Below are 16,672 nucleotides of genomic sequence, written 5' to 3'. Positions count from 1 at the left end.
TTTTTTTTTTTTTTTTTTTTTTTTTCAAATTTACTTGTTTAATGACTAATATTTCTTGTTTTATGGGGGTTTTTTTACATTTATTTCCAGGTTTAATTGTTTTTATTTAATTATAAATATTTTTATAAAATGTATATAAGTATCTAAATATTTGATGTATTCTACTGTTCAAAAGTTTTTAAAATAAGTCTCTTAAGCTCAATAAGGCTGCATTTATTTGTTTAAAATTACAGTAAAAACAGTAATATGGTGAAATATTATTACAATTTAAAATAATTATTCTAGTTTAATATGTATGAAAATGTCATTTATTTCTGCAATGGCAAAGCTGGATTTTCAGCAGTGTCACATGATACTTCAGAAATCAGTGCTCAAGAAACACGTCTCATTATTAAATTTGAAAACATTTAACATTAACATTTTTGTTAAAACATGGTGAATTTTTTTTTTTTTTTTTAGGATTCATTGATGAATAGAAAGTTCAAAAGAATAGTATTTATTTGAAATAAGAATATTTTGTAACATTATAAATGTATTTACTGTCAGTTTTGATAAATTTAATGCATAGTTAACTAATGTATATTATAAAAGGTATATTTACATTTATTAATACTGTTAATGTATAGTAATATTGTAGGTACTATTTATTAGATTAAATTAGATTCAGCTGTATTGTCAATGTGCAGAGTACAAATACAGAGTCAATGAAATGCAGTTTTCATCTAACCAGAAGTGCAAAAAGCAATATGTTTATAATTAGAAGTATATACATGTATATTTGTGTGTATATACAGTAAGATTTTTATGGAGTGGAAAGTTTGAGGTACTGAAGCAGAGACCAGCTTGATGCAAGTGGTTGTAAATTCAAGGTGCAAAAGGGGAGGTATAAACTCAGTAGATGCATTATACAGAATAAGTATAAAAACACTTATGTATATATGATACATATATGGTTTACAGTGCAAATGGCATTATGAGGTAGAAATGCAAAGGAATGTGCAAAACCTATCCTTCTATTTAACTGACCTCCCTGAGTTTTAATTACTGTAGCTCATTTTAATCAGTTGAACCTGTAGCTGTTCATGCATAAATTCACACATTCACTACTTTGTCAGTAACTCTCTTTAACAGCCCTCTAGCTCTCAGTCCCTCCCCATCAAGCACGGTGCAAGCGTACTCGCTGTTTCGCTCACTGTGCCTGCTAAATTATTGAAATGTTTAATTACTCCCTCTGTCAGCATTGATCAAGGGGAGTATATATCATCTTTACCAAAGAACGGCAAGTGTGCTCACCCCGCCGCTTTGATTGGTGGCTTGCAGCGTTTCCTTAATAGCTTGCTATATTACTCCTCCACATGGGAAAAGGCAGGGTATTGCCTTCATGCTTCTGACAACCCGGTCAGAGAAAAACAGGGTGTCTGAACTGAAAGCTACTTGATGGATGGATGGTTAAGGGCTCTCCTGGTGCCTCTACTGAGAAAGCTTGCCAACAGCATCACTTCTATGTTCGTTGGGCAATGACAGTGGCTGCTTTATTGCAGTGTGGGTCTTTCTGCCTTGAGTGCTTCTGGCTTGTGCAGTGCTTTGGTGGAATGTGAAGAATTTTTTTCTAATAATGAAATGCTGAAAAGGGATCTAATGAAAATATTCTTAAAATGGATTTAATAATTTATGTTTAGTTTCTTTTGACTTTTAATATAATTTAATAATCTTATTTAATATATAAAACAAGTTTTTTTATTATTATTTAGTTATGTATTTATTTACAATTAGAAGAACCCTCTGCTTCAACAAAATTAGTAGTTCCAGATTGTTATTGTTTTTTGTTCATAAATCTTATATTGCCATAAAAATCATAGATTATTTGAAGTTTATCGCCCAGTCTTGGGGTGCAATACATGGGACTCATTTAACTCCCATGTACTAAAATGAGGTATTAATGTAGAAATGCAAGAAATGTACACTGTTTGATGTACAACCCTCCAATAAAACCCTCCAAACCATGTTTAAGTAACTAAACATGATCCGGCAACTTTGGCCATGGCTGGAGAGTAGATTCCCTGTTCCCACACAAACCTTCCCCTTTTCAACCCATTCTCCCCGTTCACGCTGCGTATGTGTGTGCGCGTGCACGTCTTTCGTGGGAGACCGCGGTGGTCCTTCCTTTATTCTTTCTTCTTCCCCGAGCCCTCGCGTCCCACCCTCCCAAGCTCTCCTCTCTGCTCCACTGTCCCCTCTTCTTCTCCTCCATTCTTTGGCTGGCTCCTTGTGGAAGGGCTGAAGAATGCTGGCAGGGCCTTTAATTGGTGTGCTGCAGTGCTGCCAGGTGTAGCCACTTGTCTCTGCCCCCTTGGTGAATATGCACTGGAGGTCTAGACCCCTTCCCCTATCTCATTCAGCTGCCCACAATACGCCTTCTTCAGCACCCCGCTTTCAAAGACCAGGCCGATTTTTAACTACTCTGGCCGATAAATGGCATTCACATATTATTTTTTGCAAACAGTCTCCCAAAAGGAATTACCCCACCCTTGAGCCGTAGCCAACCCCCCACTCTCGAAGCATTCATTAGTTTTCATGTGGATTCCTGATGTGATGTCTTTTTTTTTTTTTTTTTTTGTACTTGGCTCCCATTGTAGCATGTTCTTAAGTGTTTGTCCAGTCGCTGAAATTCTCAGATAAACCTCTAACTGTTAACGGGAGGGATTACGGTCCATTTGATAATGGAATTTATTTTTTATTTTTGCATGGATATTTTGAACCTGCTCCTCTCTCATAGCTGTTGAACACATTTAGTGAAGCTCAATTCATAGCAGAATCGCTTAGGTCATGTTTTACACTTCCCTAGGTTCCTCCTCCATACTTTTCCATCCCATTTCTCAGCATGTTTAAAGCTTGTAGGTTGGCCTGCAAAGAATCTGCACCTGCAAAATGTTCCCAGAAAGTTCCACAGACTTCAAATTATCATCTTTCACAAAGTTCTACGCATCCTCTGTTGCTTATTAATTTTTTGGTGAATTTGCATAAGCTTTTCTGCTAAGTGTAGCACTCTATTTTACACCGATTCTGTCTTGTAGGGTGGACAATAAACTGATCGAAATTTGTCAGCTGTTAGAAATTTTGACTATTGCAGTTATCACAGTTACCCTCATGTGATGTTGCAGTGCTGCAGTTTTATGAAAGTTTTAGTTTAAATGTTCAAGTGACTTTAAACCATTCAATCGATTTTACATTTTTACATTTTAAATACATCTGGAATGTGTGCACAAAAAGCTGCAAGTCATAAAGTTTTTTTGTATTACATTTCTGAAGTATTTATTTTGTTAGACCTACGTGAAAAATCTAAAGCACTCTTTATATAATTTGTATTGCTTGTAATTATTTTTTATTTTATTGCTGACTATTTACTTGTCTTCTATATGCTTGATGAATTTTTACATTAGACTAGTATTAGTGTTTGCTTTGAAATCAATATTGTGACATTTCAATGTTATCTAAAATGCTGCCATCATAACCTTATTTCCAGCAAAAATAACTATATTGTGATTATATAGTTAACGTGAAATACAGTGACTCATATTTTAGTCCTATCACTGAGGTGGGTGATAGGACTCCATTCCACTTTTGTAATGTATTTCTCTTTCTTGCAGGTCATGGATGGAAAGCTTGCTCCCTTCCTCTCTAAGGTGATCAAGTTTGCCAGTTCTCACGTCTATAACTGTAGTCTGTGCCGGGAGAAGGGCTTCATCTGTGAGCTTTGCCACACTGGCCAGGTCATCTATCCCTTCCAGGAGAATGCCACCAAAAGGTGAGACCTGTAGCCACTGTTTCACCTCTAAATGTCTCATGATCTTGAAGGTCTATGAAAGCAGAGACGCTACATATAATGCCCAGAGTACTTTAACAAAGTTAACTTTACAATTATGTTTTACTAATTAGTCTAAAAACAATTTTTAGTAGAGGCATGAAGTTAGTTTCCCTCAAATCACAGGTGTGCATCAAAGATTTTCTTCATCACTGATATCCCACGGCTCTGTACACTGTAAGTGCCAGTTGTCTGTCAAATGGTCTGCAGCTCATTGCTGATGATTGTCCAGCCCCTGTCTCATGTTAGTCACACCCACACGGTGGATTGGGGTGCAATTGCGCAGTGATAGGCCACCCTGTGTAAGGGGACAGTTAATCCCTCGAGCATCTCAGCTTTTTTCAGCATGCTGTGTGTTGTCCGCATATGGCCTGCAGCTGATAAACCGCTCTCTGGTCTTCATACCATCAGTGTGACTAGAATCTCTCAGACTCTCCAGCGAAGTGGAGTGCAGTTCCCAGAACAGATGCTGCTGTTTAAACTTAGCTACTCACACGGCAACACTGATAAAACCTCAATAATGGTTGGTTAGGGCTGCTAAGTTACTTTATTTCATATTAAAATGTTTCATATTTTATTGTTTTGTGTGACTTTTCTGGTCTGAAAAAGACCCTTGCCATATTTGTACATTATATTTGTATATATATAGACCCACACACACACGCACACACACACACACACTCACCGGCCACTTTATTATGTACACCTTGCTAGTACCGGGTTGGACCCCCTTTTGCCTTCAGAACTGCCTTAATTCTTCGTGGCATAGATTCAACAAGGTGTTGGAAACATTCCTCAGAGATTTTGGTCCATACTGACATGATAGCATCACGCAGTTGCTGCAGATTTGTCGGCTGCACATCCATGATGCGAATCTCCCGTTCCACCACATCCCAAAAGTGCTCTATTGGATTGAGATCTGGTTACTGTGGAGGCCATTTGAGTAAAGTGAACTCATTATCATGCTCAAGAAACCAGTCTGAGATGATTTGAGCTTTGTGACATGGTGCATTATCCTGCTGGAAGTAGCCATCAGAAGATGGGTACACTGTAGTCATTAAGGGATGGACGTGGTCAGCAACAATACTCAGGTAGACTGCGTTTAAACAAGGCTCAATTGGTACTAAGGGGTCCAAAGTGTGCCAAGAAAATATCTCCCTCACCATTACACCACCACCACCAGCCTGTACCGTTGAGACAAGTCAGGATGGATACATGCTTTCATGTACTTTACGACAAATTCTGACCCTACCATCTGAATGTCGCAGCAGAAATCGAGACTCATCAGACCAGGCAACGTTTTTCCAATCTTCTATTGTCCAATTTTGGTGAGCCTGTGTGAATTGTAGCCTCCGTTTCCTGTTCTTAGCCTACAGGAGCGGCACCTGGTGTGGTCTTCTGCTGCTGTAGCCCATCTGCTTCATGGTTCGACGTGTTGTGCATTCAGAGATGGTATTCTGCATACCTTGGTTGTAACGAGTGGTTATTTGAGTTACTGTTGCCTTTATATCATCTCTAACCAGTCTGCCCATTCTCCTCTGACATCAACAAGGCATTTTCGTCCACACAACTGCCGCTCACTGGATATTTTCTCTTTTCTTCGGACCATTCTCTGTAAACCCTAGAGATGGTTGTGTGTGAAAATCCCAGTAGATCAGCAGATTTTGAAATACTCAAGACCAGCCCGTCTGGCACCAACAACCATTCCACGTTCAAAGTCACTTAAATCCCCTTTCTTCATTCTGATGCTCGGTTTGAACGTTACCAAGCAATTGAACAGGTGTACCTAATAAAGTGTCTGGTGAGTGTGTGTATATATATATATATATATATATATATATATATATATATAATATAATATATATATATATATATATATATATATATATATATATATATATATATATACAGTGCCCTCCAAAAGTATTGAAACAGTAAGGTCAATTCCTTTATTTTTGCTGTAGACTGAAAACACTTGGGTTTGACATCAAAAGATGAATATGAGATGAGAGATTAAAATTTCATCTTTTATTTACATGTATTTTCATCTGGATCTGATACACAACTTAGAAGATAGCACCTTTTGTTTGAACCCACCCATTTTTCATGTTACCAGAAATTTTGGAACAGATAGAATTAGATTAACATAGATTAAAGTGAAAAAGACTGAATATTTAGTTGCAAATCCTTTGCTTTCAATAACTGCATCAAGCCTGTGACCCATTGACATCACCAAACTTTTGCATTCTTCTTTTGTGATGCTTTTCCAGGCTTTCACCGCAGACTCTTTCAGTTTTAGGGGGTTACTCCCTTCAGTCTCTTCTTTAGCAGGTAAAATGCATACTCTACAGGGTTTAAGTGTGGAGATTGGCTTGGCCAGTCTAAAACCTTCCACTTCTTGCCCCTGATGAACTCCTTTGTTGTTTTGGCACTATGTTTTGGGTCATTATCTTGCTGCATGATGAAGGATCTCTCAATCAGTTTGGTTGCATCTTTCTGTAAATTGTCAGACAAAATATTTCTGTAGACTTCTGAGTTAATTTTTCTGCTGCCATCATGTGTTACATCATTAATGAAGATTAATGAGCCTGACTGTCCCAGAAGAAGCGATGAAAGCTCAAGCCATTACATTACTTGTGTAATGTGTGCTATAATGTACACCTGTGTACACTGTGTTTCAGATGAGCTTGTATGTTTGGGATCATGAGCAGATCCTTTCTTTCTCCAAACTTTAGCCTTTCCATCACTTTGGTCCATAAAATCAGTCCATAAAACCTTGTCCCAGAATTGTTGAGGCTCGTCTCCTATTCTTCTTGCATCTTCTGGTGTAGCCGCTGTACTTTTGTTCATGAAGTCTTCTGCGAACAGTAGATTGTGATACCTTCACTCTTGCCCTCTGGAGGTTGTTGCTGATGTCACTAACAGTTGTTTTAGGGTCTTTCTTTACAGATGTCACAATGTTTCTGTCATCAACTGCAGATGTTTTCCTTGATCTACCCGTTTGAGGTGTTACTTAGTACACCAGTGGTTTCTTTCTTCCTCAGGAGATTACAAATGGTTGTACTTGCTATTGCCAGTGTTTGTGCAATGGTTTGATTGATTTTTCATCTTCACAATTGCTTGTTTTTCACCCATAGACACCTCTCTGGTTTTCATGTTGGTTACACGTCTAACTAACTATAAATGCAGTCTGCACGGATCTGAAACTGAGCGCAGACATTCAGTGCTATTTATTGTTTGAATAATCAATTAATAGGACACACCAGGGCAACAAAACACACTTGTCAGTCACACGTTCCAATACTTTTGGTAACATGAAAAATGGGTGGGTTCAAACAAAAGGTGCTATCTTCTCATCTCATATCTCATATTAATTTTTTGATGTCAAACCCAAATATTTAGAGTCTACAGCAAAAATAAAGGAATTGGCCTTACTGCTCCAATACTTTTGTAGGGCACTGTATATGCTGATTTATTATCAATGTTGTAAACACTTGTGCTGCTTAATATTTTTTGGAATCTGTGATACATTTTTCAGGATTTTGTTGATGAATAGAAACTTAAAAAGAACAGTGTTTATTCAAAATAGAAACTTTGTGCTACATTATACACTACTATTCAAAAGTTTGGGGTCAGTAATTTTTTCTTTCATTTTTTTTTTTAATGAAATTAATACTTTTATTCAGCAAGGATGTGTTAAATGGATAAAAAGTGATAGTAAAAACTTATATTGTTGTCTGTAAGAGTTCTATTTTTAAGTTTTTATTCAGCAGAGAGAATAGTGAAAATGGTATTACAGGTTCCAAAAAAATATTAAGCAGCACAATAGTTTCAACACTGATAATAAATCCGCATATTAGATTGCTTTCTGAAGGATCATGTGACACTGAAGACTGGATAATGGCTGCTGAAAATTCTGCACTGTATCACAGAAATAAATTCTATATTAAATTATATTAAATTAGGAAACCAATATTAGAAATTGCAATAATATTTGCATTGTACATTGTAGTTTTTTCTACATAAGAGCCTCCATTAAAAAACTTTAAAAATCTTACTGATAAATTTTATTTAAATGTATATTATTTTGAGCACAACGTAGCAAAGGACTGAATGCACGAACAGATTGATTATATGTAATTATATAAATCAAATTACTGCATTACTGTTAGTAGATATTTATTCACTGATAGATCCATTCAGGTCTGTCCAGGCAGTTTGAGTGTGTCTGTTAGTACAGCTGGATCCAGGTGTTGCACTAACTGCTTCACTGTTTAGTTTATCCAGAATTTTCTGGGTGTGTTTGTATGCACTTCATGTTGTATCTGTAACATTGCATGCTCAATAGGGCACAAGCGTGTGGTCATAAGAGCAGAAGGTGTCTCCACACCCCAACGTAAATCCATAAATTCCACAAACCATCACCACACCTCTCTGAGGAGCAAGTACACCATAGCCCTTATGGCTTTGGATCCTTACTGTTGGAAAGAATTATTTATTTATAGAGACCAATTTAAAATAGACATCCTGTCAGCTAGTATTATCTTGTTAGCAGGCTTTAGGTTTTATTCATGTTGGGCGTGCTTCAAATTGTAAGACATTTTCAGTTCTGGTAGTCTGTTTAACTCTTAGTTCTCTGTAAGAGGAAATCAAATTAAGAGTTTTTCAATTTTTTATTAAAAACAAGGCCTTTGTAATGCTTTCGTGCAAAGTGTAGACCATTTTCAGGAATAGACCGCCAGTAGTACTTCTGGTTAGTATGGCACAACCTCTAGGCCAACAGTGATCTTGGGTTTTAGTCTTGGCTTGGCAGGTCAAAAACTTTAACCACTGGGCTACTACCGCCCATGATGGTGCACAGAAAGAAATTGTTGCTCTTTAGAGGACTGAGGAGCCCTGGAGCTCCTAATTGTTCTAGTAAAGAGGGAGCTTTATATAGATTGGGAACTTTTCTTTAGCTTGTATTATATATATACACACACACACACACACACATTGAGAGAAAGAGAGGGAGACTGATGGATGGATGGATGTGAGTGTAATACAGGCTGAACAAACTTACTGCATTCATTTGAGCAAAATACAGTTAAAACAGTAACATTGTTAAATATTAATACAATAAAAAATTTGAATATATATATATATATATATGGCCGTCTTGGTAAGTATTCTATAGCAGACATAGCCAGCTGAACATACAGGATCGGTGCATTCTCTTAAAGTGACAGCACTTTCTTAATTTTAATCAAACAGCAACAACAAAGAAATCACTCACTGCTCTTGATTGAATCGCTTTTGTAACTTTAATAAAGATTCATCTTTAATTTATAGTCAAATATGCAATGTTTTTTTACATTTGATTACTTTATTCAATGTCTGTCCCTAAAAACTAATGCTATAGACCTACCTAAAAAAAACTCTCATTTTATTTGTATCTTTACTCTATTGTATGTATTTGTGTTGTTGCTTGTAGTTAGATAGATTATTCTTATTTTCTTTATTTTTATTTGACACTATAGTTTTTCCATAAAAATACTGAACCGTACCAAAACCGTGATACAAACCAAACCATAATAAACTTGGACCGTTCCACCCCTAATTTTAAACTTTTTATTTAGTAAGCAAATGTTTTAACTAACTTAATAATCCAGATGGGGAAATTCAGAGGGGGTCAAAGACTTTTCCACAGCACTGTTGTGAGTGTCAGTGAATGTTTGGCTCAACCATCGGTGATCTTGTATGTTTTAAATGCAGGTGCGAGGGCTGCGGTGCCGTCTTCCATGCCGAGTGTCGGATGCGAGCCCAGCCGTGCCCGCGATGCGTGCGGAGAGAACTGCACAAGAAGCCGGCGTCATTCTGGAAGAGACACGGCCCTCACGACAGCCCTGATGACGAGGTGCTGGACTGCTTTGAGCTGGACACCTGAGACGGTTTACGGAGAGCGGTGCCCGAGCACACTGCACTAATGAAGTCCAAGTGCTGCTGCATCCACTAAGGACAAGATTCCGTGCTCCCTCGGTGGAAGTGCTCCGTGAAAACCGAGGAACAGAGGCGTTTTTGTTTTTTTACTTTCTCCCTCACCTGAGAGAGATAGGCACAGAGACAATAATTCAGCTCCCAAAGAGCAGAGGCTTCATAATGATACCAATTTACCCTTCCCTTTCATCTACCAAATGACAGCCAGGGCCAACCGACAAATACAGGCAAAGTACGCTCACACACTTGCACATAAACACACTCCCACTGACAGATGTAAAATAATGCACTTTCTGGCAGATTCACAATCCAAGAGCGATGATTCAAACCAATTTCTGGACACAGAGCTTCTAATCCATTAATGGTTCGGTGAAAATGAGCGCTGCTGAGATGGGAATCTGGCCCCTCTGTTAGGTTTCCCTCCACGCTGTAGTTAACCTACTATGCTGAAGACCCTTGATCTGGAGCGCATGATGGCTGAAGATGAAGATAAACATCCTTGGAACAAAAAATAGATTTTTTCTGTTACACATGTTTGCATTTTTGCACGTTGCATTTATGATTTGTCCCTAAGTTTCTGTTTTTAATTATTATTATTACAAGATCATTGCACTTTCAGTCAGAGCATGTTGCCATATCCGTTTTTATCTCAACGCATTCAGCTTTGGTTTGCGTTGTACTGTGAAAAAGGATTGGTATCTCGTCCCATCCAGCTGGAGTTTAAAATGTTTGACTGTTTATCAACACTCAATGGCACTGCCTATAAGCAGCTGAACCACGTTGTTCTTGCTAACCGCCTGGTCTGTGATTACAAACTACCCTGGGCCATCAAACCCCGAAATTATAGTCTAGAGTTCCAGGGCTTTGTTTAGCATTCATACGTCTTTTTAACAAGAAATGTAAAGCGAACCCGCTGTGGACAAGCTCATAATTCATGTCCATCTAACCTCTGCTTTGGATCCTCGATGCCTCTCTGCGTTCATACTGAAGTTTTCTTGCTACTTGAAATTAGTATTGGCAATAAAGTCCCTTCTTTTGCTGCCTTATTTGACTTTGGCCAGACCTGTCTTTCTCCAGTTGGACAATATGTGCAAAGTGCACAATAAGACATACAAAAAAAGGACTTTTTCAACTAGAAAACCCCTGTTGTAAACGTAGCAAGCTGACTGACATTTTAGGATGTTCACTTGAATCCAGAATATCACAGTTATTTTTTCTCCCTTCTATAAGCATACAGAAAATAGCAGTGGACGTCTCTTCCTGGACACCTCACCAGCAAACAGAGGCTTCAGATATAAATCACATTCAACATTACTGATATAAAACACTTGCACATTCAAAAAAAACAGTTACTTGTTATACTGGACTTGAAACAGTCTGGTTGTTTTGAGATTTAGTTCAATACTGGCCGACAGTGTCACTTATTGAACTCTTTGAGATGGGTCTAGGTCAACTTACATATCATTTGCCACCATGTTACATTTTGTTTTATGAGAAATTGTGTTAATTCCATATGTTTTGCACCAAGTTAAATGAGATTCAGTCTTAGTTTACGTATGGTTGGTGTGTGATAGGACAATGTAGATGTATGGATGGATGATCATGTTAGCTGTTCAAAGTATTTTGTTCTATTTATTGAATCTTTTTGCCTGCCTTAAATGAAAAGCCAATGCATCGGCCTGTTGATATTTTTCGATTCGCAAGCTATAGTCACTCAAAAGAGATTTCAGTATTTATTAAACTAATCCGAATATCAGGCTATATAATATTTCGTAATATAATCACTTAGTGTTTTCGTATTCTGAAGGCGAAGACCTTTACTTACCTTACTAAAAGAAAAGGAATCTGACGATCCCATAAGGGAACTCATCATTTTACTATTTTAAGCTTGAAGGGAGCTAAATGCACCATGTTTTACATGATACTATAAAATATAATGGTGTGTTTGCAATCGGTTTGCTTTGAAAGTTTGATGTGTTGTCACATTGCATTATTCGCACTGTTCTTTAAAATCAGGGATTCTTAACACACTGAATAATGGTCATGGAGGGACAAACAAAAAGGGAACTCGGTGGATGTACTTGGTGAATATCTTTTGTTCTTTCAGTACACCAAATTGGTCTTTTATTTCATATTTGTTGAAGGTGTAATGGAAGGTTCTTTTTCTGCCCTCAGTTGTATATTTACATATCGGTTTTGTTTCAGAAGTATTTATTGTATTTATATTCTTCACTGTAATTTCTGTATCAGTTTCTGGATTTTCCCTGTGCTTGCTTGTATTCTGCAAACTCTTCATTACAGACAACCTCTTATGCAACTACAAATATTTGTGTTTCAGTACTGGTGTGGGTTCCTTCCAGGTCTTCTTTTCTTTTCTTTTTTACTACTGTTGCCAATAAAGTAAATTGCTTAAGACGTTCTGCTCTTTTTATGCTTCAACACTAATGTCGTCATTGATTGAATTGATTTTAGGATTTTGTAAGTAATTTCAATTCTTCACAGATTATTTTCTTGGTCAGAATCCAAGATAGCAGCAGTGGAACAAACGCATCATGGTCGTGGCTGTGGTTGTGGTGTTCTCTTTTAGGTCCTGGTGCACCGGAGAGGGTCTAAGCACTGACTCATGAGCTAATCCCAAATTAAAAGCCACATGCTTGTATCTGGTTCTGTCTGGAGTTTTACCAATAACCACTGGACCTGTTAGAGACCACAGCATGAGGCTTCTAATTTTTTGCACAGTGGTACTGGTGTATAAACATTTGAAATTCAGTCTAGTGATATCATGATTCTGTTGAGAACCGTTACTATGGAGGTATTTTCTTCATCTTCAAGGCATTTTAAATATTTGTGCAACCTATCCAGGGCTCAACAGTAAGGATGGTCTTCTGGCCCAGGGCCAGTGTAAGTGAGTTTCGGGCCAGCTGACCAAAAAATACTGAAAATGTCACATTCGTTGAACTTAAACCTACATTTTGTTTATGCCTTGAAAACATTTGGTTTTTTTAGATGTGTTATACACCTTTTGTAATTTTTTTTTTTTTTTGGAAAACTGAAAAATTCTGCAGATTTTTCAGTTAATGTTATTTAGTTGGATACATAAATGGGATTTGTTCAAATTGCAAAAATGACTTGTGATAGTCTTAAGAGCATCAGGAAGAATGTGTCGTAAACTATTTTTAAACTATTTTTGTGTGAGTTCATTTTCTTTGAAGTAAAGAAAAGAATATAAAAAAAAAAATTCAACATTTAATGACAAATATAACTAAAAAAAATTGAGCCCTGCTATATCTTTCTTTAATTTATTTTATTTATTCTCTTGAAAAAATACAGTTTTAGAGTTTTTAGCCAAAATATTTATATATAATTTAGCCCAAAAAATTCTCGCCATGAAAACCACCACAGAAGATAAACTGTATTTGGACACTGTACACTTCCCACTTTTTATTCTTATTTTAAATAAAAATAAAAAAATCCAAGCAAAATATTTCACATACATCCATATGTATGGTCTCAGTGGACACCTGTGTGATTTTTATTTTAATTTTTTTGGTCACATATTTTATGTCTATACCATATACCTTCCATGTGATTGAAAAAAAGGACCAGACTTGTTTAATATTTTTTTGCAAACCTTTCCCGATTCTTGTCTGAGTGATGTCTCGCTTAAGTTAATGGCTGGCCACCCCAGACGCTTCCTCCCTGGTTTACTTTTTCAACACTTCCCTCATGTTTTTTCCTCCTCCCCTGCTTTTATTTTTCTTCTCTTGAAAGAGAACGGTAATTTGTCCTGGCCTTAGAGAGCTCTAAAGCCTTTCTCTGACTGAGAATAATCCACCAGGATCCAACCACTGCCGATGGGTCAGAACATGCCAAGTCTTCCCTCCTTTGTGTGTGTTTTTGTGTGAATGTGCTTGTTCACTAACTCTTAAAGCTGGTTTTCGAGGCCGGGCTTAAAATCGAGGCGTCCTGCTGATCCCAGACTCCATTACGGTCTTAAAATGTGACAGCTCAATGCTGAAGATGCCTTTAAGATGGGTGTTTTCACACATATCTGGACTTGTCGTGTCCTTTTTTGGAGAATTTTTTGTGTCAAGAGGATGTTTTTAGGGATATGCTGTGATTTGTTTTTCCGCACACAATGAACAATAGGTGAATTATGCTGAAGTTGTAACTCAAAGAAAGAGAAACAACACTTTAGATGCCTTGTTTATTGATATCAAAGCAGAATTTTTGATCAAATCTTTTTTGGGAAAAATACAAATAGCAATCGTCCCAAGGGAAATATCTTTTGTAAAATTTCCAGCTCCATTCTTTTGTCCATCCATCACTCTCACAGTACGAGTCTCCCTTCACACCTAACATGAACTGGCTGAAGGGGTGGGAGCGTATATTTGGTAGTTGCGCTCTGCTTATGAGGATAGCTGTTGTTTTAGCAGGACCGTGTGAATGTGTGTGTGAGCTGCGTGTGCACGGTCTGACTCATTTGCGTGTGATTTGTATTGAGGAGTGGGCAAATTGAACCTGAGTGTTGGTCGTGCTTAATTGTCGTCGCCAATTAGTGCATTGTTGAAAGCCACAATGGCTCCACTGTAGCGAGGGGAACGTTCTCCTTTGTGCTTCTCCAGTGGCCCACAGGCCAGTCAAGACTCATTTAGGACTCTGACAACAAGGGGCCAGAAATGCCATCAGAAAAAGACAACAAAAGGGTGGTTTAAGGAGAAAAAGACAACTGCAGAATGGAGGCAGGAGGGGTGGAGACAATAGTGACATTGGATGGAGCACTAGGGTCCAGTTTTCATGAAAAAGGGGTTAGAATGTCTGATTCAACCCCCCGGTTCCCTAACGTCCACTTGCCGCATAAAAACACGAACCCACGATCAGCATAGAGCAATAACAAGCCCCGACGTCAGCTGTGTTTTCTCAAGTTCTGCTTTTTCATGCTTGTGTCCTTAAATATCAATGTTTAACAATCAAGCTATATACTTCATATGATTTATTTTTATGATATATAAATGTACAGTACAGTACATTGTGAGTGCATACTTATTATATGGACACTTAAACCACAAATTAAAAATGTATCTTTGCATTAAATAAAATATCAAACACAATCCATTTGTTTCAAAATTATTAAAATAAAAAAAAATAAACATAAATACACTCTTTAAAATAAAGGTGCATAAAAGGGTCTTCACAGCGATGCCCTTAAGAACCATTTTTGATTCCACAAAGAACCATTCAGTCAAAGGTTCTTTAAAGAACCATCTCTTTCTTACCTTTTTATAATCTGAAGAACCTTCTTTCACCACATAGAACCTTCAGACATTAAAGGTTCGTTATGGAACCATTTAGACAAAAAAGGTTCTTCTATGGCATCGTGAAGCACCTTTATTTGGTAGACAGTGTATAATGAAATAATATTGCACTTCAAAATAACTGTTTCCTATTGTAATATATTTTCAAATGTAATTTATTCCTGTGATGGTAAATCTGAATTTTCAGCATCATTCAGTTTCACATGATCCTTCAGAAATCATTCTAATATGCTCGTTGGGTGCTCAATAAATATTTATCATTATTATCAATGCTGAAAACAGTTAATACTTCATATGTGTGTGGAAAAGATAGTTTTTTCAGAATTCTTTGATGAATAGAATGTTGAACAGAATTTATTTGTTCGTTATTTATGTATTTTTATCAGTCTGATCAATAAAAGTATTTCTAATACATTTCATATTTTCTAACATCTAAAATAATTATAGAATTATTATAAATATTGTTTGTTAGTATCTTTTTTATTTTATTTTAACTGCTGAAGTTTTACAATGGTGGTCATGTTAAAAGAGCTTTTCCAATTCCATATTCTATCGCTGTACTTCCCCAAAATACAACAAAAGCATCCCATATCATATCATCTTCTCGTGACAGAGACAGGAAAGGCAGAGCAGATGAGAAAAGGTCAATTTGGTGAGATTGCATCACATTGGCATTGTGTACGAATTGTCCGTCCACACACAGACACGGAGAGTCGATTATCAGATAAAAGCATTTGCCCAAACACAGGTTCAGGCATGTAAAGAAAAAGAGGAGGGAGTGGAAAAGAGAAATAGAGGAAAAACCAACCACCATGGGATATTTTCATGCCCAGGAGACATCACAAAATAAAACAGACGGATAGTGTGCACCACACCTCATCACGCTTCAACATCATTGGACGCTGACAACGCTCTACTGCTCAACTAAAGTAAATCCAAGCCTGATTTATCTAGAGCATGACTGAGACTGATTTTAATCAGGTTATATTTCCTCACACAGGTTATATCACTATTTCAACCGACTAGCTAAGTACTATAGATACAAGTATGCATACTAGCAATTTCCCTATAGCAAGGCTTAACATAGCATAGACACAGTATATAGAAAGAAGTCAGTTAGCGCTCGTGTGACTCCTTAAGGTGGGGTTTTGGAGTTAATGTGTCACAATGTGTGTAGTTAACCTATGAGACAGGTGCACAGATTGATTCAGTTACCATAGCATTTAAGACACAATCAAACATCTCGAGCATTACAAGAAAAACAATGTAAGCGGCCATTTGTGGCCACGTCTGTCTCAATGATTGATTCCTAAGCAAGTCTGTGGCATGTAGAGTTCTGTTTACTCTCGTCTTCTCAGACTTTCTGTGAGCTGATGTCATCTAAGTGTTAATCGAGCATTAGAAATACCTGACGGAGCAGCCGGATTGGTCACTTGCACTTTTAAACACACACATATACTGGCACACACCCTGTGAGACCTTTGGACTTATAGAAAGCTGTGAGATTACAGAATACTGA

General features: G+C 37.2%; 1 protein-coding gene across 1 annotated transcript in view; it reads left to right on the top strand.

Annotated features, from left to right (window-relative positions):
* The window catches only part of LOC306876817 (pleckstrin homology domain-containing family M member 3-like), a 46,366-nt gene extending 34,117 nt beyond the window's left edge, over positions 1-12,249 (top strand). The window contains exons 7-8 of the mRNA XM_079428230.1: positions 3,648-3,805; positions 9,617-12,249. Coding sequence (XP_079284356.1) covers positions 3,648-3,805; positions 9,617-9,788 — 330 coding nt within the window. The 3' untranslated portion in view covers positions 9,789-12,249. The remainder of the gene's footprint in view (positions 1-3,647; positions 3,806-9,616) is intronic.
* Positions 12,250-16,672: the final 4,423 nt, after the last annotated feature.

This window comes from Barbus barbus (genome assembly GCF_936440315.1).
Source record: "Barbus barbus genome assembly, chromosome: 11".
Lineage (NCBI taxonomy): Eukaryota > Metazoa > Chordata > Actinopteri > Cypriniformes > Cyprinidae > Barbus > Barbus barbus.
Note: the sequence above shows the minus strand (reverse complement) of the source record. Positions and strands in the feature narration are given on the sequence as shown.